The sequence below is a fragment of the Pimephales promelas genome, chromosome 15, assembly GCF_988280905.1.
Source record: "Pimephales promelas chromosome 15, fPimPro1.hap1.1, whole genome shotgun sequence".
NCBI classification, from domain to species: Eukaryota; Metazoa; Chordata; class Actinopteri; order Cypriniformes; family Leuciscidae; genus Pimephales; species Pimephales promelas.
In genome coordinates this window covers 7,449,717-7,473,732 of record NC_142783.1, presented here as the reverse complement: position 1 = coordinate 7,473,732, position 24,016 = coordinate 7,449,717, and the positions used below count along the sequence as shown (strand labels likewise).

Genomic DNA, 24,016 nt, shown 5'->3' with positions numbered 1-24,016 from the left:
CAATTAAAGTTTCTGAAATTCACATTGCATTACCTTTCATATCTATACAGTAGGGATGCACCGAATATTCGGCCGCCGAAAATTTTCGGCCGAAAATGGCCCAAAAGTGCATTTTCGGTTTTCGGCCGAAAGACTTTTATCACCGAAACAATACGGCCGAAATGTTGTGATGACGCAAACAGAAACCGCGACCTGCACGTGCTTGTCTGAAGCAACATGTCTGCGGTGTGGACGTATTTCAGTGTATCTGAACCCGCCATGAGACGGAAACCTTGTTTATCCACCTATAAACAATGCGTGCCGCCATGACGACCACTCCGGTTCCGAGCGAGTCAAGAGCGGTGCGCGCCCTGTCTGTGGAGACACGCGCTGCGGAGGCAGGCGAAAGTAAACAAGGCAGCGCGAGTCTCCACAGACAGCGCGCGCACCGCTCTTGACCCGCTCGGAACCGGAGTCGTCGTCATGGCGGCACGCATTGTTTAGAGCAGGAAGGCGAAAGTAAACAAGGCAGCGGCGAGTCTCCACAAACAGCGCGTGCACCGCTCCAAACGGTCGAGGCGTTTATACTTGACGCGCTCTCCGTTGTACTATTCCTTGAAACGACAGGGGACGACTCAAGTAAAGTAACTGTCCTCTAACCATCAGGAATCGGCGAGAAGAAGACCGATAAATACATGACAATGTTTATTTTTTAGTATTCCACCACCAATACAAAAATAATCATGTAAAACCCAGTAAACCCTGAGATTATTACTTGTGACATTACAAAAAAAAAATGTATATGGGAACATGTATGTATAGAACTAAATTAATGCTCTCTTAAATATTTTCTACATTCACTAAACATGTTTCATTAAGTTTCATCATTTGTATTAAACATGGACCATTGTTCATTTAAAAAGGCTTTTTATGCTATTGTATGCTACATTTTTAAAAATGTAACTAATTTAGACCTGCAAACTGGGTGCTAATGTGATGAGAAGTTTGCGGTTGGCTTTGTTTTTGAGAGAACATTTCATTTTAAAACCTTTCTGCAGGGCAGTAGATTATTATTTAGTGTACACATAAGTGGGGTCAAGTTAAACATTTTAGTTTGAATTTTATTTTGTACCGTGCATTGTGCTAAATATATATTTGCATAATTTGTAATTGATTTATTCTTTGAAAATGTTATGTTAATTTATGCAATTGCAATGCCTTGATTTTAGTAAAGTTTGTACACAGTCATAGCCATAAATGCAATGATACTAATAATTGGCATAATTTCTTTCGGTGTTTCGGTTTTCGGCCTTGGTTTCCTCTTTTTCGGTTTTCGGTTTCGGCCAAGAATTTTCATTTCGGTGCATCCCTACTATACAGCGATGCTTTCCAATTATGCACCTATTCCAAAATGCATCAATGGATGCTCACTAAATGGGGAGTATGACTTCAGCTTTATCAAGTGGACCTGATTGACACCTATAGAAGCTACCCTATCTCACGACCAATTCGTACGAATTCGTACGAGTGATTCAAAAGTGGCTAATTCGTACTAATTCATACGACCTCACTCGTACAAATTTGTACGATTTGTCTAAACCCACGTGACGGTTATGTTTAGGGGCGGGGTTAGGGGTTGGTCATTCGTACGAATTCATACGAATTGACTAATTCGTAAAATATGTACGATTTAGCTAAATTTTAGCTAAAGCTAAGTCGTACGAATTGTTACGAATTAGCCACCTCATAAAATTCGTACGAATTCCCGTGAGATCGGGTTGATAGAAGCCATTTGGCCAGAAATTAAGATTGGAATTTAAAGGAAAACCACTGGTTAGTCAGAGCGAGAGGTCCGTTACCTGCAGGTAGTGGAAAGGATGACTGAGAGCCGTCTGAATGGATGTGCGAGGGGCGACATTGAGTCGCTGTCGCAGGACCCCTGAGGAACTGTAGTAGCACACTTCACTGAGTGGCTGGAGATCTGCTGGAGTCAGGTATTCTCTGAACAGAGGCCCACAAACTTTTTGTGAGATGAGCAAATAATTATCATATAAGAGTTGTGTTGTCTCCTTACCTCACAAGGCTGTCGATAAACTCGATCACTTGGCTTCGAAGCACTTCATATGGATTCATTCTCTTGGTCCTTCGGGACTCTTTTCCGAGCAGCGTCTGCACATAGAATCATGTCAATGGTTCATTTGAAATCCACCAATACTATTTTTCCAAAGCTGAACCAAAGTACTTGATATATAGTATTATTAGGGCCAGTTAAACGCGTTATTAACGGCGTTAACGTAAACCCATTTTGTGTTCATTTTTTTAATTGCAAGATTAATGGTCTTTTTGGCCTAGCAAATTTTGTAGTTTTTTTTAACAAGTCATTTCAATGGCTTGCACCGCGCGAGGACGTTTTGTTGCTTCGTCGACCAAAGCGCAAGTGGATCTAGCTAGACCGGAAACAAAACAACAGGCAGGCCGCACACACTTGTTTAGGCTTGTGAGCTGGCCAAATAGTTGGTTAACGTTACGTTTTGAGTGGATGACGAGCCTGAGACGCTGAAATGGATGCCAATAAGATTCTGAATGGAAAGTTTACTTTAAAAAATTTGCCAAATGATTCCATTGACAAGACCAAAGTGATCTATGTGTTTTGTTGTTGTAAATTGAGCTATCATCATTGCAGCACGTCCAGTCTGAAATACCACTTAATGATGGCCAAGCACACACACACAGCTGATGCGAATTCTCCGCCCCCTCATCAATATCAAGATATCTCAGTATTTCTTTCACCCTTTTATAAGATGGACAGTGATACATTGAGAGATTATTTGCTCCAAGTGAGAATGTTAGTGTGAAACTGAACACTGTATATGCCAATGTTGTTTTCAATAAAAAAAAACATTTGCAAAAAGCAAGCCGATCCCCTTTTACATGTTGATGAGAGCATTAAAATAAGAAAAAAATGGGACAAAATAAATCAAGAGATAAAATAAATCACAAGATAACTAAGACATTAATGCGATAAATTGCGATTAAATATTTGAATCGTTTGACAGCACTAAGTATTACATATAGTGTTGCCATAATACCAACATTTCAGTAGAGTTATTAGGGCTGTGTATCACATAAGCCCCTTTCACACAGAGATTCCAGAAAATACACGGATAATGTGACCCAGCATTTGTCCCGGGATTGTTTGATTTCGGTTCATTCACACTGCAAGTGATTTGCCGGGATCTGTGAGTGCGTTCACACACAACCCGTAAAAATCCCGGGAAGACACATGACGTCAGGATGAGACGTATACCGGTCGGACGCGTCGAAAACATGTACACGCGCATACCGTTCCACAAAGCTGGTGAACGATCTCAGCTTCAGTACGGATAGTGAGGAGCTCCTGGTCTCTGCTTCGCTCCAGTTTGCGGGTATTTGTCCGTCCTTTCTTTGTTGATGACGAACACAAACTTTCTTCTAAGAGCAACAGAGTCGCGCGATGGCATGAGCGTCATCACTATGACACACCCTTTACGGCATTGGTCCTGGCTTTTGTTCACACAGCGCGCGTTCCGGGACTGATTACGGCAATGTTACTAGGTCCCCAACCCGGGATCAATCCCAGAATCAATCCCAGGTCGTGTTTGCGTTCACACAGAAGGCGTTCTGGCAATTTCCCGGCAATTTCCTGGGATCAACTCGCTGTGTGAAAGGGGCTAAACAATGTCACGATACGCATCACAATACTAAAGCCACGATACGAATTACGATATAGATCAATTTGGAATTTAAATTTATTTTGAGCAGAGTTTAGGAACAGTAATGTCTGTTTATTGAATAACCAGTGTTATAACAGTTGTGATAACTTAAAAACTATTTAGTTTTTGTCATTAAAAAGAGCTTAGAATGGCTCTTCCTTCTGCTTTTAAAGTCTCATGCCTCAATAACTGAAATGACAATTATAGTGTCAATTATAGTGGCTCAATGCTCAATGACTAAACCTAAAACATTCCATAAAAGTAAAATCTGTAACAACTTAAATGTAACTTAGTTTTTTCAAACTCTTTTCAACATCTACAGTAGTATTTAACGGTTTGGTCTTAAGTGTTGGAATGTGCATCAAACAAAGTAATTTCTTCACATTACATTGAAATTATTTTAAATGATTACATCTTCAGATTTCTATGCAGAAACAACAATTGATGGACATGCTCAGGGTTAAGAGTGAAACTCTCTGTGCAGAAGAGAGTGACAGCAGAACGTCTGGCTTCACTTCCTCATACAACCGGGGAATTGCCGTTTCAGTTCAAAACTGACGTGTTGGTATTGGGTAGCGTATTGTATATGTATTGTCGACATCACTGTGTAGGCGTAAATCCTGACATATGAAGCGCATTAACGCATTTGTAATCTTTAGAGATTGATTTCAATTTTTGAATTAAATTGTAAAAAGGAGCGCGAGTACTGAATAGTTTCAAATAGCTTGAATGTTTAAACTCAGTAAAATGGTAAACTTCAGCCACGATGCAATGCTGGCCTGATTGTGCAAATGACGATTCCGTCATGTCCCGACTCCTAAACGCGAGTGTGTAGTACCACCGCCTGCAGGGTTTGACGTTTGCCTTTCTAATCTGTTCCATGGGACATTAGCACTTGATCGGCTTGAAAACTGAAACTGGAAAGATCTGTGGACGTGCAAAGACATATCAATATAAATATTATGATAAATATTAAGTCAGGATGGTTAGTATGCGGCAACAGGGCATCACAGGCACTGCTCTGAAGTGGTTTCAGTCTTGTTAGACAGAACTTTTTCTGAAAATCTCTGGCCTTTTCACTAAATGAAAGCCCCGATTACTAGCGGGGTGCCTCAGGGATCAATTTTGGGCCCAGTCTTATTCTCGCTTTATATGCTGCCCTTGGGATCAATCTTCCAAATATACAACATCTCTTTTCATTGCTTCGCAGATGATGTCCAAATTTTCTTACCTTTAAATACTAATACTAATTCCATCGAAGTACTGAGAAATTGTTTTTCCACGAAGACTGGATGTCACTTAATTTTTTTTATTTAAATGATAAAAAGACTGAAGTTATCATTTTTGGGGAGTCAGATTTCTCAAGTTTTAATATTGTTCTTGGCCTAAAACTCTCAAACTGCAGCTCATGCGTAAAAAGTCTTGGTGTTTTAATTGATAGTTCTTTTAAACTCAAAAGACAAATTAGCTCAGTGGTAAAATGGTAAATGGCAGTGTTGTAGTCGAGACCACCTCACTCGAGTCCGAGTCAACACCGAGACCAGAGAGAGTCGAGTCCGAGTCAAGACCGAGTCCATAGAAAGTCGAGTCCGAGTCGAGTCCGAGACCAGAGATGGTCGAGTCCGAGTCGAGACCGAGACCAGTGAGGGTTGATTACCTAATTTACTTTTATTTACTTAGAGAAATCCTTTTTTTTTTTTTTTTTTTTTTACTGAATTTACTTAGAGTTTAAAAAATATGATCAGTTTAGGGTAAAAAGGCCACATAGTAAGTGGTGTTAAAAGTAATTTTATTACAATTTGTCATGCGCAGTTGCGCACTAGAAAATCACCAATCACTGGGCGTGTCAATCAATTTAAAGAAATATTTTATTAACATACGTTAATAATCATGAAAAATATTTTTAATTGAACTCGAGTGGACTCGGGAATAATTCCGAGTCCTAAAAAAAAAAATGTTCGAGTATGAGTCAATTCCGAGTCCAAATGGACACGAGTCCATGACAAGACCAAGACCATTAAAATATGGTCTCGAGACCGAGTCCGAGACGAGTCCGAGTCTCGAGTTCTACAACACTGGTAAATGGTAAATGGACTGCATTTATATAGCGCTTTCATAGAACTAATGGCCACCAAAGCGCTGTACATATTGCCTCAAATTCACCCATTCATACACTCATTCATACACCGATGGCGGTGTCAGCCATACAAGGCGCCATCCAGCTCGTCGGGAGCAGCTGGGGTTAGGTGTCTTGCTCATGGATACCTCGACACTTGGTCAGATGGAACCGAGGATTGAACCACCAACCTTTCGGTTTGTAGACAACCCACATGAACCACTGAGCCACTGCCGCCCCTAAAATCAAGCTTCTTTCAACTCAGACTTCTTAGGAGGGTGAAGCCGTACCTGCCACATAGCCAACTGGAAAAAGTTGTGCATGCCTTGATCACAAATCGTTTGGACTGTTGTAATTCTTTATATTATGGTCTTGATCAGTGCTCAATCCGCTGATTACAATTATTTAAAAACATAGCTGCACGTTTATTGAGTTCACATTTATTGTTCATCTCTTCATTAGCTGCCTATTGCTTTCAGAATCCATATTAAAATTTTATTGCTCGTTTTTAAATCTCTAAATGGTTTAGCACCTTCATATTTATCAGATATGCTAATTTTGCACACTCCAGTGAGAACACTGGATGGATGTCCTTAGACTGTCCAAGGTCTAGATGAAAAACCAGAGGGGACAGAGCTTTTGCAGTAGCAGGTCATACTCACTTCCTCTCAGTATCAGAGCAGCTACCTCTGTCGAGTGTTTTGAATCATTGTTAAAGACTCACCTTTTTGCATTGGCGTTTAATATCAGCTGAGCTGTGACATTTTATTATTTGTTGTTTGTTTTAAATATTTTTGGAATAGTTGTTTCTAAAATGTTTTTTTTTTTTGAATATTTATTGTGTTTTATTTCATGTTATTTCTTGTACCTGTACAGCCCTTTGGGGCAGTAGTGACTGCTTGTAAATGTGCTTTATAAATAAACTTTGACCTTGACCTTGAACAGCGGGAATGTCTTGCATGTGCGCATGTTTTAAAGTCTGTGACACGTCATCAACCCTTTCACTTTATTTAGATTCGTGTACAGTAAACGTCATGTTCATTCCGATTGAGACAAATGGTGTCCATTTAAACGTAGCTAGTAATTATAAACACAAACTAGCATCAATATTAAATACTTCATACTGTCAGATTTTTATTCTGGTCTCCTCAATCTTCCTTATAATGATTGAAATTTGTTCAAAATGTGTCTGCAAGACTTTTGACTGGGTCTAAAAAGAGCGACCTTATCTCCTCTGTGACTAATGTGTGTGTGACTAATGTGTGTGCGGGTGTGTAAATGTATTGTAATGTACAATGTAAAGCGACCTTGAGCTACGGAAATGCGCTATATAAATAAAACAACTATTTTAGCATCGCTCCACTGGCTTCCCATTAAATTCAGAGTTGATTTTAAAATCCTTATGTTTGTATTATTGTCCGGCCGTGCAACAATGAATATTAGTGATCTTTGTGCGCCATACTGTCCTGCTAGGGCACTTAGATCTCTATAATCAATAATGGTTGTCCCTTTTTAAATGTACACATTACATCCATGTAAAACGTGCAAAGAGAAACAAATTCCAGTTAAATAAGCTAAATAAGTCAACAGATAATTTACCTTTTGAAGCTGAAAGAGATCTGTTTTTCTGTTCTTCTCCAAGACGACACCATCCCCAGTGGGATCTTCTGAAGTGACACCTGACAGGCAAAGCAATGCATTACTAAGGGTATTTACTGTACATCTAGTGATTACATTTTTAATACACTCAATTCTTTGGCTTATTGCCACGCAAACTCTAAAGAGCCAAATACAGCATAACAGAAGAAAAATAGTATTTTGGTAGAGCTGATCAAGGGTATTACTGATTAGTTAATTAATTTGAATATCCCCAACAGAGCAAGCCAAAGGCAACAGTGGCAAGAAACCAAAAAGCTCCATCGAAACATGGCCTATAACACACTTCTGGCCATGTCCCTTGTCTATACCAATAAAAGAACTTAAACCAATCCATACCAATGGTCTAATAAGGCTATCAATTTAAGTTAGACATTCTACATTGATTTAAAAAAGAAAATCAAATGTGTTTTTAATGGTGGTATTATTTTATACAGAAATAAATTATTTATAATTCAGATGAGAATAAAGTTGAGAATAAAACAAATATATTGTTGTGAAATATAGCACATTAATTTTAAATTCATTCAGGTTCAGTTACCTAACATACAATCTAAATTTAATTTAAAGTAAACAATACATTTAAAAGATATGGGTTATCTGAATATTTTGAAAAAAATATACGTATATACCCTAAAAGACAAGGCCTTAAACTTAAACAAGGGTTAAACTCTTGTCACTGTAACAAGAGAAGTGTGTGTGTCTGTAACAGACACACACACTTCTCTCATTTGGGGCAAGCTCAAATCCCAAGACTACATTAGTGTAACTCGATGTCGCCGGCGCCGTCATACTGCACTCGTATTCCTCTCTGAGGTGAATGTTGTGTGGTACAGCAGGTGCAATGCTCTAATCTTGGTACTATGGGTGTCTTGGGCGATATTTTCAGAGCCCCCAAACCATAAAATTCGACAACGGTGATTGACGAAATATAAACTTTTTTGCGTAGCAACCGGGGAACCATTGGCTTAAATTCCAGCACTGTAGGGCTGAGTGAGCTGGAGCCCACAGAAGGCAGCCTCTCACAACTTCCGTATTTGTGACCGTAAATACGCAATTGTCGTGGTAATCTTCTTCCGCTCCGGTCAGAACAAATAGCGGAAGCAACTAGTAAGAGTTGTTTTGTACCGGTCTTTTTTTGTTATTCCCAAAAGCAGCCATATCTGTCGTTTTCATTCCTTCCCTCAGTTCCCTGTTGATGAAGTTCGACGGAAAAGGATTCAGGCTATCCGGCGGCATGTTATTGATCCTGTGATCTTTTCTACTTCTCATGTCACCATTTCACAAACCACCAATGTTTATGTTTATTATTTATAAATTATGATTCGTGTATTATGAAGTAGTTAATATTTATTAGTAGTTAACGTCTGTATAAATTGTTCTTCATCTTTGACCGTTCTATAGCAAGAGCAGTGCAAAAAAAGGTCACTACCTAAGAGCATAACATGTTGAATTAAATTGACAGACTTCTTTTTAGTATTCACGTCAAAACGCAGTTTATTGTAAATAATAGTCCCAAAATATTTATAACTTTCCACACACTGCACCTTCTCACCTTTAATGAATTGGGAAGAATTAGCTTCAGTTCTGAAATCAATAGTCATATCTTTGGCCTTAGATATATTCAGCTACATTTAGGACCCCCTTGAAAATGAGATGTTACATCTCAAGGGGCTATCCTGTCAATAAATTCAAATTCAAGCTGCAGACAAGCATCACCACACCATTTTACAAAGTCATCAACAACTGGACCGTGACAAGTTTACATTTTTTCGAAGTTGTGAAGACTCTCTGATTAATTTTCTCTTCCCCGGGTATGTTTTTCTGATGTGTTGACGTTGACAGGAACTCCGCTTCCACAACGATTACGTATTTCTGGTTATTGTGAGAAAGGTCTATTGGCTACTACTACACCAACATGATAAACGTAACAACGTTGAAAGTGCATGCAAATATTATTCTGCAGAGATCTAAATGCGTTCTAAAGTAAAACCATTATTAGAATGTAATTAACAAAGATTATTTTTCAAAATGAGAGATTATAAATAAAAGAAAATAAGTAAATAAATAAGGCAGGCACGTCGGCGCCCCAGCGCCCTCTATGGACGAGCCGCTGCTGGTGGAAACATTTACAGAATAAATTGCTGACTTTGAGTCATGTTGACTTGTAAACTCAGAAGAAAATATCAGCAAGCACTATTTTTGCACAGCATTCCAAATGTTGATCTGAAGAAGATTGGCATTAATATTATTAATAAAACAAATTGCATTTACTGACACAGATTTGTTCCCAAAAATAAGACATTTCAAATTCTTATCCAATTTCTCCAGAAGTGACTAGTTTGTTCTCTTGAATCCACTGAATGGAAAAGCAAATAGTTTGTTTCTATAATAGTTTGTTATTTCTATAAAAAAAAAAAAAAAACATTTCATTTGATACTTGGATGGAAACAACACATACTGACTTACCCTCCAGCGCTTCTAATCTGCCAATAAAATCTTCCACTTGTTCCAGAACATGCTGCATTCTTTTGGTTTTGGCAGATTTAAGAATTTCAGCACACTTCTCTAAAGCTGCAACAAGCTCATCTTTTGCAAGAATCCTGGGGAGAAATAAATCAAGAGTGACACTGAAACTGCTGGAGCAATTCCTCCAATAAATACAGGAACCACTGAATCATAAAACTGTTTACATTCCAGCTTCTATGGCTATGTTCAAGGCAAGAACCAGGTTTAGTAATTCAAAAATAAAAATAAAGAAGATTAAGATTCAGTCGTTTAACACAATTTAAAAGATTAATATTACCCTTTTACTAATAAAAAGAGAGTGAGGAAATACCATGTGTAGTCCAGTGTTAGGCCTATACCTCATGGAATATTGTTAAAATCATGGAAAATCAAGTGCTCGCAAAGCAGACAATGCTAAATCACAATTTATTGGCTCACATCTTTCATTTGGCACAAAACCAAACGTTTATATATTCGCATTGAAAAAAACTGGTTGATAAATTATTATGTATTATGTAACAAGGCTTTGAAATTCACTTATGACCCAATAACAACATAAAAAGCACATTGTTATTTAGTGTACCACAACAGTGGAGTGGTTGTCCGCTGACCGGAACAGCTATTCTGTACGACAGACAATTTAATTTGAGCCGTGTAACTTCGGTTGACTGCATTTTAGTTTGATCATAAATAGGCTTGGATGTGAATGTGTTAACAGGCAAAAATGACTTTTATAATCTGGAAAATACGGTATTGGAGGCCATTGACACAGAACATGGTTTTGCTCTTATCGTTTAGGTCAGTGGAACGAAAAAAGCGCAAGATGCAGTTTATACGGATAAGTTTAAACGCATGTTGGGGCGGCAGTGGCTCAGTGGTTCATGTAGGTTCGGGTTGTCTACAAACCAGAAGGTTGGTGGTTCAATCACCGTTTCCACCCGACCAAGTGTTGAGGTGTCCAAGAGCAAGACACCTAACCTCAGCTGCTCCCGACGAGATGGATGGCGCCTTGCATGGCTGATACCGCCGTCGGCGTATGAATGAGCGAGTGAATGTGAAGCAAATGTAAAGCGCTTTGGTGGCCATTGGGTCTGTGAAAGTGCTATCTAAATGCAGTCCATTTACCATAAGTTGAACTTCTTTTAACTTAAATGCTGCATTTTTAGAAAACCAAGACAAGTGCAACAGGCCACCGTAGTCTATTAAGAGAACAAAATACAGAAAGTCCTTCATTTCCCTAAACAATTTGAACTGGACTGCCATCCAAAATTCACTCGCCAGACTCTGTCCTCCCGCATTACACCCCATTTTCAGCCCTGCTCCTCATGAACAAATGAATTGAATCAGGAGCCGTATTCACAAAACATTTCATCTTACCACTAAGAGTTCTGCTAAATAGCAGTAAAAGTTCTTAGGTAAGAGTTTCCCCTTAAAATCCATTTACAAAACTGCTGAGACTCACGCAAAGACTAGTTTCATTGGTTCTTGCAGAAGCTCAAACACGCTGGGGTAACATGCGAGAATGAACCTCGTTGCTTCCTGCGTGTTAAGCAAGCATGCCTGACGTCAACTCAGGTCTATAATTCATCCAAAATAAACTAACTAAAAAGACAAAAGGTCATTTCGGACAGGTTAATAGACTGGGTTACCTCAGAAGCTGCATGGCTGAGTCATATTCCTCTGTCTCCCACAGATTCTTCTCAATGCAGGATACATGCAGTTCTCGAATCTAAGCACAGTAACAGTTACATGTGATGAACGTTAAACACTAGCCATTGTCTTTAGTTCTTAATTCAGCTGAAAAAAGTGTGTGTGTGTATATGTACATATTCACTGCCAATAAATGGTTAGACAAGTTTTACAATATAAATTTTCACAGTAACAATTTCTGGTAAAACTTCTTTGTAAATAAAGACTGAGACTGGTAGGCCACATGACAACAGTAACATGACAAATGTAGTACATCTTGATTATATTCCTACTATACAATCTACATTGTGTTCTGAAAAAGAAAAGATAATTTGACCATTTTGTCTTGGAAGTAAATGATTACTTAATTTGGTTTAAATACTGAGTAATATTAACTAACATACTTACTATAAAGTTTGGGTTTGGGATTAAAGGTAACCCTTTATTTTACTGTGTCACTGTTACATGTTACTTCTAGTTAGTTTAGTAATATCTATAAATTATGTATTATTACATGCAACTAACCCTAAACAAAGCGAAACCTTAATCCTAAAAAAAAAAGAGTAACCATGTCCCTGTTAGAGTGTAATTATGCATTCAATTACAGAGTAATATTTAAGACATGTACTTGCTATAGGGCTAGGGTGGGATTAATGTTTAGGTGAGGGTTAGTTGCATGTAATTTTGCCTAATTTATAGTTATTACAATGGTTAACACATGTAACGTGCAACAAGGACACATTCAAATAAAGTGTTACCAGTTTAGTTGCATGTAATTATGCATAATTTACTGTTAAGTACATGTAATGTTTAAAAAAGAAAGTGCTGCCAAAAGGTCTACTTACGTGTTTCCCGAGAGGAAACTTGGGCAGTAATGATGTCAAAGAGTGCAGACATTGAAGAACTGGACAGTAATTTTTGTGGTATTTATGGAGGTTTTTCAGTAATTTTTGACATACATCCTGAAAAGACACAAATCACAAAAGAAGATTAGTTTTTGTGGTATTTATGGAGGTTTTTCAGAAATTTTTGACATACATCCTGAAAAGACACAAATCACAAAAGAAGATTAGTTTAATGCTTATTTACAAAATAAAGAAAACAAACAAGATGCCCCTTTTATAATTGTTTTTGGAGCATGTCACAAACCCAAACTGTGCATATACGACTTTTTTACTTTTGATAAAGCGTGACCCAAAGAATCCATAGACGCCAAGTTCACAATTGAGTCAAGTAGTGTTGGGGTAACACAGTACAGGTAACAGGCGTTACATAATCATGACAAACACACAGACACATATCCTCATATCAGCGGAACAACTTAAAAAGTAAAACGTTTGGTTTACTGTATTCTAACTTAAAATACTCCAACATCATTCTCTCAAGGGTCTACTTTTATGTGTGTACACTCACAATAAACAAAAAACATTGTGCTTCTGTAAAATGAAGAAAACAAATAGAATGCCACTTTCTGCAGACTCAGTTTCCTTTCCGTGAACTTGTTTTTGGAGTACGTCGCAAAGATAAACCAGAACTCTGCATCTGCTACTTGTTGCAGTTTTTTTTTTTTGTTAATCTATAAATTATTTAAGTGAAATATATTTACACATATTTTATCCTTCTATGCATACAGTTTTATTGTTTTTCTCCATTCACAGAAGCACTGCAGGTGTGTGATGTGACAATATGTGAATCCTCATGTTGTTTATGCTGCTATTTGTGCATTTAAAACTAAACCCTGGGAAAAAAAAGTAAATTTTAATGGGTCACAGACTTATCCAATCTTCGATTGTCAGTAAAATAAAATAGATAAATAACTTCTGACTTAGTAAGTCATTTATTCTTATCTGCATTAGTAACATTATTAGCATGAACGTTACTTTTACAAACTTGTACAAATTTTATTAGTTGGTGTTTTACCAAACATATTAGGCTTTACACCGATATACCTATATATAAAATATAGTATATACTGTGTGATAATGCATACAAAGCACATGTGCATCTATGACTACAAAAACCATGATGGTTTGTTGAGTGCTATGAGTGTTTTGTTATTTCAGCTACACATAAGCTAAAAGAGCAAGGGCAGAAATTGATTTGGCACCTCTGGCCAACATTATAGTGGTTAAAGCAAATGATAGAGATGCCATCCCCAAATTGGGTAGTTTGGTAAAAAACTGAAGTCACAGCGCCTTTTAATTGTATTATTTGATCCCGCAATTATTCATTTACAAATTAAGCATTGCGCACAAGTTTTTCTTTTAAACCGGTATACAGCCCATTGTTGTGAACTTTTTCTTCTAAAGTGTAGGAAACTCAGAAGCGAAGACCAGGAGACTCGGGTTGCATCTTCAGCAGGATTCTTTATTGAGAACACGAGCTGTTGGTTGTGTTGGAGATTTCTACTGCCCCATACATGTGTCTGACAAATAAAAGTGTGTAGATTGGAGAATGTGGGGAGACATGAGAAAAGAACGGGTGGTGGAAAACACATAGAATCCTTGTGTATGTATTTAAGTCCAAAGGTCATGTGAAGACAGCTGGGAAAGTACATAAAAAACCTGTGTAAGCATTTTAAAAAAACAAAAAAACGTGTGCTAATGGTTGGCCACAGTTATGAGTCAGCAATATGAAAACATAATTGTGGCGAAAGAGTGGGGAGGAGCAAAGGGGAAAAGATAACAGAATAAGCCCTAATTTGACGACTGAAGATAAGAAAAATGTATAAGTCCTGAATACTGATGACTGTAAGATTCAGATGCCTGGCCAACATCTCACTTTGTTGAACTGCTCAATAAAGTTATTCTTCTGAGACCTGAAACCTCGACTCTGAAAGATTTTCTCTGAGAGCTGAACCAGACTTCATAGACTTGAACTAAAGATCGAGAATTTGCCACGACATAATTGGCGTTGCCAGCCATGAGCGGGCAGGGGTCAAGCAGCCGTGGTGAAGGCCCTGGTGGAGATCTCACAAAACAAAAACAGCCGGCCGGCATAAAGGGGGTAAGCAGCTTTTGCCTATGATTTTGTTTTGTGTGGTCACTACCGGTAAGCTGTCACCCTGGTTAGTAATTGTTTTAAAATATTAGACTCCACCGTAAAAAGATTAAAATTTAATTGAGAAAAAGGGAGAAGGGAGTCGGGCTTTCAGGTCCTGTAGAAACGCTTGTGTGTGTGTTATGTGTGTGTTCTGTGTTGTAACGTGAGAAGCACGTGTGCGTGTGAGTGTTGCAACGTGAAAAGCGTGTGTGTGTGTGTGTGTGTGTGTGTGAGCGCTGTAGCGTGTGTAACTGCACAAGAAAACGCGTTTGGCGTAAAGAAGTACGCTTTTAATGCAAAGAAGTGCTGCAGTTTTATATGTTTGTCTTAAAGCATGAGAAGCATGCTGTAAATGTAAGAAGTGCATTTTTATGTTTGTTTGTCTTAAAAGCGTGAGAAGCACGCTGTAAATGTAAGAAGTGCATTTACATTATATGTTTGTTTGTTTTAAAGCGTGAGAAGCACACTGTAAATGTAAGAAGTCAATTTACATTATATGTTTGTTTTAAAGTGTGAGAAGCATGCTGTAAATGTAAGAAGTGCATTTACATTAAACGCAAGAAGTGTGTTTAAGCGCAGACGTGCGCCAAAAGTGCAAGAAGTGGACTGGGGGGCTGTTATTCTATTATTTGTATGTTTGTCTTAAACGAAGTAAGTGCACTGAGTGTTCGGTTATTTTTACCAAGACTGAGTGGTGAGGAGGGCAGTGTAGAGAGAGGCTAATGAAATATAAGTATATATATGCAAGATGTGCATTAACTTAATAAAAGGATTATTAATAGATTGAGGAAACAGAATAAAATAAGTGAGATAAAAAACATAGACTGATTAAAAGTACAAGAATAATTTTATGCTTCAGGGGAAGACACAAAGAAGAGGCGCCTTTTAGATATACTGCAAAACAAGTCCGGGCGTATAGCCAATCAGTAAATCACTTGTCAAAATTCTGGGCTTAAAAATATGTATCAGAGAACAAGAAACATTCCGAGAAATTGGTTTTGTCGACTGTTTGGCCACTTACCAGACTGTAAGCGTTGTGATCCAGACAGAGAAACACCGTTTTTGCTGGACAAGAACTGAGTAACAAAGCATCGTTTCTGCATTTAGTATAAGATATCAAATAACGAGTGAATGTATGTGTATGTTTGTGTGAATGAAGTCCCGGGTGTGTGAATGAATATACTAACAAACTAAGTGTATCTGAGTTGAGAAAGAAATAAGGAGGGAGAGAAGTGACGGAGAAGGAGAGCTTTTTATTCTTTGACATCTTCAAAAAAAAGAAAGAAATGAGGAGCGTGAATAAGAAATAAATTTAGAAATAAAGATTGACACAATAATAATCCCGTATCTGAAAAGGAAGGCATGGAAGCGTTGGCTTAGAGTATTAGGAGTGGCAACTATTCTGAAAAATGTATATATGATGGTGGGTTCATCCGTAAGGCCAGTGAAGTGGAAAAAGTGACATAATCTTTGAGGTTGGAAGGGCAAGAGATATTAGACCAGTGTTAGTGGCAAGATTGATGGTAATGGTGGTTTTGAGAAATAATCTAAGCAGAATTAGTCATCTGTGGGAAGAGATATAACGAAACAGAGAAGAGATAGAAGAAGTGTCAGCGACAGCTGAAAATGTCACAATCCTGGACGAACAGGAGAGGCTAGAGGGGGAGTAGAGTGAGAAGATTTCTAAACAAGAAAAAAAGAAAAACTTTAATTGATTTATTTGAACCAGCATTACCATTAGAAACTTGTACCAGAGAGGAACTTTATATATCAATAACCATGTGGGAGGGACATGAGATGAAATTTACTCCATCTCTTACTTATTTGTATAAGGGAAAGAGATATACCTGTACGAGGCATGTTGAGGAAAACATACCCTTTTGAATTAATATACCAGGGGGAGAACATAACTTGGCAGCACAGTGCATAGAACAAGCTATAAGAAGTGAAGCGAAGCCATTGTCCCAAGGTACCACCAGTACGAACCATTTTGAAATATTTTAAGAAAACAAAACATATACCTGAATTATTAAATATTAGCAGAAAATTAAGTGACTGCGCCTTAACTAATTAAGTGGGGTACAAATAAATAGGTGCTGAAAAGATGGCTTCAGTGTCACCCATAGACTGTAAAAGATATGGACAAAGCCTCTGTGACGTCACCCATAGACTCTCTGAAGAACGGGTTTGAGGCTGTTTATGGGGGGTATGGGCGGCGCCATACTGGAAAATCTTGGGAAATACAAAAGTTTCAGAAAGGATACAGAGGTGGTATGATGTGTTGTGTCAGATCATGGCCGAGACGTCAAATTCACTCGGAGCAGCCCGTTATCAGCTGTCAATCAAAGTGAACCGCCCTTATTTGTCATACATTTTATATCTAAATATAAGATCTAAACTAACGAGTTAGAAAAAAAATTCACCCCCCTCACAGTTGTCGGCACGCGGAACATATTGAAGATAACAATAAAAGTCCATGGGACCAAACTAAATCACAAAGCCCACAATAAGAGTAAAAAAAAATAGAGATGAGAAACAGGGAAAAGAACAAGAGGTGTTGAATTTGTTTAAAGAGAAGGGAGGACAATTGATCAAAGAACTTAAGAGAGAAACCCCACCCCCATATGCACCACCCTATGACTTGACTGGTAAACAACTGCCATTAGTGGCCGGAACAGTGACTATAAAAGGAAAGGTGAATTTTGAGGATGAGAATGAGGAAGAAGGACAAGAGGATGTAGAGGAGAAAGAAGAGAAAGAGGTAAAACAAGACTACAGAAGAGTAGAGGCTGCAGGCATGCGTGGAGTCAAAGATGTATTAGGATGGGGCAGCATGAATCGTGGGGGAAGTCAAAGCAGTGACACGAGACATCTAATCAGCACACACAGAAACCCCGCTCTGTCTGACCCATATTGCCACGCAAATAAGGCCTTGCAGGAACTACAGGATACAGGATAGAAACCACAGTTTGCACGTGAAGGAAGAAATGGAAAGAGATATATTGATAACTCAAGAACAGATACAGCAAGAAGCTGAAGCCATGCGACAGATCCTAAAAGACTCTATGGAGAAAGACCAACAGATACTGTACATCAAAGAGGAAGATCCCATTCAGCTGGCTATCACAAGGAATACAAGCATGTGTCTGGAACCCTCCTTTTAGAAGAAGCACTCCCTAGCGAACCACACTGGAGGAGAGGAGACAAATTGAGAGAGATACTAACACGCAAACCACACGAGTCCATATAAAGATGAAGAGGAACAACTGGAAGAAGATCTCTTACAATGCCCCATCCTGATCAAAGGGCATCAAGGACAGTATGTGCCATGGGCAGGACAAGATCTGGATGGACTGATAGCCCGCCTCCCTGACCTACATGAAGGGGCTGGCAAATGGATCAGACTGCTGGAAGAAGAAACAATGGGAAAGATACTAGCCATCGGAGATGTCAAGGCCCTGCAGGCAAAGAGCGTTGGAAGTACAAAGACTAATGAAATCCTTAAACCCTCTGGACTTGGAGCTGCAGTCAATTCGACCAGGATGGATGCCACACCATTGGACAGGCACAGAGCTGCAATATGGCGGGCTCTTCGAGAGCATTATCAAACTCAGATGGATCCGAAGATGCTAAAAAGGGGAACCAATAGGAGATGAAGCCAGTCATCTCAGTCACCTATGTTTAAAGACAGTCAAGAAAATGGAAGCAAGAACTGGAGAGACCTTGAGCGAGATCCAGTAATAACAGCACTATTCAGATAAATGGTGAATGGTAAATGACTGCATTTAAATAGAGCTTTCACAGACCCCATGGCCACCAAAGCACTTAACATTTGCCTCACATTCACCCATTCACTCACTCATTCATACACCGACGGCGGAATCAGCCATACAAGGCGCCATCCAGCTCGTCGGAGCAGCTGGGGTTAGGCGTCTTGCTCATGGACACCTCGACACTTGGTCAGGTGGAACTGGGGATTGAACCACCAACCTTTCAGTTTGTAGACAACCTACATGAACCACTGAGCCACTGCCGCCCCAAGCCCAGATCCACCATAATTGATGCTATGCTTCCATCTGTAAAAGCCAAGCTGGAAGATGTGGTCAGGTTGGGCTCAAAGACATCAAAGGAGTTCAGCAACCATGTGGCTCATGCAGTGGAACACTACAGGTAGAATGAACTAAAGCTGAGGAATCAAGTAAGAGAACTTCAAAGAAAATTGACCCAGCTACAACTGGATGAACTGATTAAAAAGAAGAAAGTACAGGCTGCAGTAAGGGAAGTTGAAGATCAGTCTGCAGTGTTGTCTGCTATGAACATACCAAGTCAAGCGCCACAAATCATACAGCAAGCACCAGTCAACATGGGTCAGAATGTGCCAATCAATGCAGGAAACCCACAACAACCAAATGCACCTATTGTGAATTACCTTCCTGAACACCAAGACAATAGAAACAGAACAATGCTGGGAAGAGGAAGACAATATAATAACCAGTAGAGAATCCCAGACCAACAAGTCATGTGCTGGGGATGCAACCAGCCTGGACACACCAAGAGACACTGTCCAGTTAGCCCATGGCCCCAAGATGACTCGCAAGGTCAGATGAATCAACCATGGCAACAGAGACCCAAAATCAACAGCACCAAGTATCTGGACCCGTCAACCCATGGCCCTCCTGAAGGGATATATATATATATATATATATATATATATAGAAAACACAGGTATTGTCAGATGTTAGTAATGGGTGAAGCTGAGCAACAAGAACCGTAGACAAATATATTCTGGATAGGGAACATAGATTGGGGAGTAGGGGATACACTTGAAAAATAGGGAAGATCTATAAAAGAGCAACTTCAGAAACCAGTTCCACCAGAAACTGAATTCCATTGCACAATGAGATATGATCCCCTTAGAGATCCAATAACAAAAAAAGAGTGGTTAGAAGGAACCAAAGGGCAGACTGTGTGTCTGATTTCAAATTATATAATATTAGGACCAGAGGGAGCAGCGTTACAAATTGAATGCTGTGAATTCACTAATACTTTGTTTAGAGCAGATAATTCAGTCCCACATGAAGATTGGCCAGCAGAGGTTCCAGATCCGCATACGCTATTGACAAATGTTCCACCTGCTGCTAATTGTTTCACTGTGATTGATCTCTGTTCTGCATTTTTCAGCGTTCCACTAGCAGAGGAAAGCAGACACCTTTTTTCCTTCACTTTCCAAGGTAAACAGTATACATGCACTAGAATGAGACAAAAAGATGGAGACAATTTTACTTCTGTGATACGTCAACATTGTGAGCAATTGGCTGAACTTAAAGCACTTACTGAAGCCTGCATATTGGCTAAAACAAAGCAGCCCAAGCACTCATTATGAAATGTACTAGAACCATAACCCAAATGTGCATCAGTTCCATCAGTTCAAATTATGCCACAGCCACAGTGAAAAACAATATGACAGTAACACAAATCCAGGACAATTGTGAAGGTGCCACTTTAAGTTTCCCAGTCTGATAGGACCTCTATGATAGGGGCGGCAGTGCCTCAGTCGTTCATGTAGGTTGTCTACAAACTGAAAGGTTGGTGGTTCAATCCCCGGTTCCACCTGGCCAAGTGTCGAGGTGTCCGTGAGCAAGACACCTAACCCCAGCTGCTCCCGACGAGCTGGATGGTGCCTTGTGTGGCTGACACCGCCGTCGGTGTAAGAATGAGTGTGTGAATGTGAGGCAATATGTTAAGTGCTTTGGTGGCCATTAGGTCTATGAAAACGCTATATAAATGCAGTCCATTTACCACTGGAAAACCAGACAGAAGCAATTGCTGATTATTATTTGCTATGTGGAGGAAGACAGTTAAGAATAACTAGCAGAATGACATGGCAAAACAGACAAGCCCTCAATTGGCTTTATGCCCAGCTGCACTACTTCCTGAACTTCAGCCAGCTCCTTGTTTCCTATCTGCCATTATTGGCCAAATTGATTAATTCAGGCGTGTCTGATTATTGTTGCCATGACTACTGAGGTCAGGTACACCTGAATTAATCAATTTGGCCAATAATGGCAGAGAGGAAACAAGGAGCTAGCTGAAGTTCAGGAAGTAGTGCAGCTGGGCATAAAGCCCATTGGTTATTGGCAGAAAAAGGAGGAGTATGTGTAATGTTTGGATCTGATTGTTGTACGTTCATCCCAAATAACACAGCCCCGGATGGATCATTTACTAGGGCCATGAAGAAGATAAAAGAATTAAGACAGGAAGTTGCTACCAATGCGGGGAGAGAGAAGAGCTTGGGGTACTGGTTTGTTTCTGTATTTGGATCATGGAAAGAATGGCGTGTTCAGATGGGAATAATAATAGCTGTGACTGTTGGTGTTGTGCCTTTTCTCAGATCCAGGGGGTTGGATGAAACAGTAAGGATTAAGGGTGTCTTATCACTTTTGATTTAATACTCTTTTGACTCATCTGTGTAGGAGTGCCCCACTGTGTATTTTAATTTGGGGATAAAATTAGTTAGAACAATTAGCACATGGGTAGAGTAGGGAGTTTTCTATATGTCTTTGATTTTATAAGAGCCCTTTTCCTGAATATATTTACTCATATAACCTTTTTAGAATATAAGTCTACTTATACAGTATAATCCTACGAAAAATATTTTACATATAATCACACAAACTGTCACAATTATAAATATGTGAATGAGAGGGGATGATAGAGGGTCTGAAGCAGGTCATTGCCCGTGGAACGAGCTAATGCAACCAGAAATAAGGGGAAAAGACAAGAATGTTTTTTATTACCATTGATCACTTTATTCACTTTATACTATTAACACTTTGAATATATTTTAGGGCATTCCTGTAACAAGTTAAGAAGGGGAGAACTTGCATTATGCTATTGGAACATGTCTATAGTTATGGTGCAAAATAGGGGAATTATTTGCAAAGCACGGTCATCGATTGTTGAAGAAACAAGAGTAGACTCAACTGGTGGTTTAAAAACCCGCTGTCTGCTCCAACACCAGATAGCGCTCTAGGTACAGCCTGAGCACCTCTGGCAACGATGAAGCAACCCAGATAGCATCTGCGCAGTTCCTCTGGCACCGTGGGACAGAGTAAAGATTCTAAACACATGCAACATAAGCATTGAACGGTTTTGAACTAAGAGAAGCACACCCCTTAGAAATGATGCTTTAAAAGAAAGGTGGGATCTTTTACTCCATTCTAGTAAATTGGGAGTGGAGATGTTTGGTCCTGCCCTTCCTCCAGAGTGCACCTTTGTGATACAAGTTAGCTTGGTAAAGATGGATGGTCTATATTGACCATGTTGAACAATAACAATAGAAGACTGGTTCATGAAGATGCATTCTGAGTACCAATATTGATGGTGGGACTAGAGGTAGTCCCAAAGGGAGGTTGTGTTGGAGAATTCTACTGCCCCATACATGTGTCTGACAAATACAAGTGTGTAGATTGGAGAATGTGGGGAGACAAGAGAAAAGAACGGGTGGTGAAAAACACATAGAATACTTGTGTATTAAAAGTGTGTAGATTGGAGAATGTGGGGAGACAAGAGAAAAGAACGGGTGGTGGAAAACACATAGAATACTTGTGTATGTATGTAAGTCCAAAGGTCATGTGAAGACGCAGCTGGAATTGTAAGTAAAAACAACCATGAACAACTGAAGATAAGAAAAATGTATAAGACCTGAATACTGACCACTGTAAGATTCAGATACCTGGCCTACATCTCACTTTGTTGAACTGCTCAATAAAGTTTTCTGAGACCTGAAACCTCGAATCTGAAAGATTTTCTCTTGAACTAAAGATCAAGAATTTGCCACAACAGTAGCTGCAACGATTAATCAGGCAATATATTGTAGTTTTTATACCTTTCAAGGGGGAGGGTATATAAACTGAGGTGGAGACACTCTGAAACAAAGCATGTAAATGAAATACAGGACTCAGCTCGTTGCTGGAAATTTCCCAGCCCCAATCTCATCAGCATAACGGTGTCATGCATAGATGATCCACTCAACCTAATTAGATCACTCAAACCTTAACATTTTCATAGAGACAAAGGCCCAGCTGTACTTTGAGAAGTGACAAACGGTTAATGTCAGCAAGCAGGATGGCTTGACTTAATCTTCTTTAAATCTCATGATCTATGCCTCAAAATGGAAAACACTGTGTACACAGTTTCAATATTATTGTATTGGAACCTAATTAAAGCTGCTGTCTGCAGTTCTTCCTCTTTGTCGCCATCTCAATCTAAAATTGTAGTCATTCGTGGAATTTTCAACTTTACGTGAGTTGTACTTCGACACCGCACAGCGTGGATGAACATAATGTTTGAGGAGAGTGTGCAGCTGTTGGTCACCGCGCCGGTATGGATCCTGTCATTCAAAAATCATAGATTCTTCTTTTTAGATGTATGACCAACATTAGAATTTTCACCGGAAAATATCATCTGAACTAGTAAGAAACATCCACTTTTGTTCTGGTTCTGACATTGCAGTAAATCGCACCGATTAAATTGGCGATTGTTGTCACTGGTGATTCGTTTGAACCTTTCTGGATCTGTCATCAAATTGATCATCAAAACGCTAGAGTGCAATGCAGCCCTTTACAAATACTATTGACAAAACAGTGCGAATTATGACGGAGTGCAAACGAATCCGAACAACCAAGGTTTGGGAAAGTTTCACAAAACTTAAAACCAACAATGCTGTCATGTGCAATACATACAAGGCGAAACTTGCTTTTCACGGGAGCACAACATGCATGTTGGAGCAATTAAAGAGGAGCCGGTGAGAACCGAGTGTTCTCCAGCTGGAGCTAACTAACTAATGGTAACGCAAATCTCTTTATTAGATAATGCAATACTACTACTAATAGTACTAATATTATCAATAATAATATAATTACAGTAACGTGATGATTTTTTTTTTTTTTTTGCATAGAATAAAGCTTGATCAAGCTTAGGAGTCAGGGCTGTTTTTATTACTGTAACACTATTATAGTCTCATCACTTGCCTGTATTTTGTTCCATAATCATGAAGACTTACAAAAGATGTTAGGAAGTATATCATGGCAGTTACTTTTTCTTTTTTATACAGTAAATTAAAAGGTGAATGAGAATGTCTCTGTCAGCTCAATTGTCATGTAAAAAATAGTAATTTTATATTTATAATGGTTTGGAGATTCATATTTTACCATTTTTGTGTCCTTAAGTAAATGACCCTTTTTCTGTTTCAGTTCTAAGAAAACCAGTGGGC

The 24,016-nt window shown here is 39.0% G+C and overlaps 1 protein-coding gene and 1 long non-coding RNA gene across 2 annotated transcripts in view; both read right to left on the bottom strand.

Annotated features, from left to right (window-relative positions):
• orc3 (origin recognition complex, subunit 3) overlaps positions 1-24,016 on the bottom strand; it is a 45,435-nt gene that overhangs the window by 2,080 nt on the left and 19,339 nt on the right. The window contains exons 12-17 of the mRNA XM_039650996.2: positions 12,546-12,662; positions 11,661-11,740; positions 9,973-10,106; positions 7,447-7,526; positions 2,054-2,148; positions 1,839-1,980 (exon numbers count right to left, since the gene is read on the bottom strand). Coding sequence (XP_039506930.2) covers positions 1,839-1,980; positions 2,054-2,148; positions 7,447-7,526; positions 9,973-10,106; positions 11,661-11,740; positions 12,546-12,662 — 648 coding nt within the window. The remainder of the gene's footprint in view (positions 1-1,838; positions 1,981-2,053; positions 2,149-7,446; positions 7,527-9,972; positions 10,107-11,660; positions 11,741-12,545; positions 12,663-24,016) is intronic.
• On the bottom strand, positions 51-1,153 carry LOC148973470 (uncharacterized). The gene is made up of 2 exons (XR_016146638.1): positions 473-1,153; positions 51-284 (listed from the first exon to the last, which is right to left on the bottom strand). It is a non-coding gene; the product is annotated as an uncharacterized LOC148973470 (long non-coding RNA).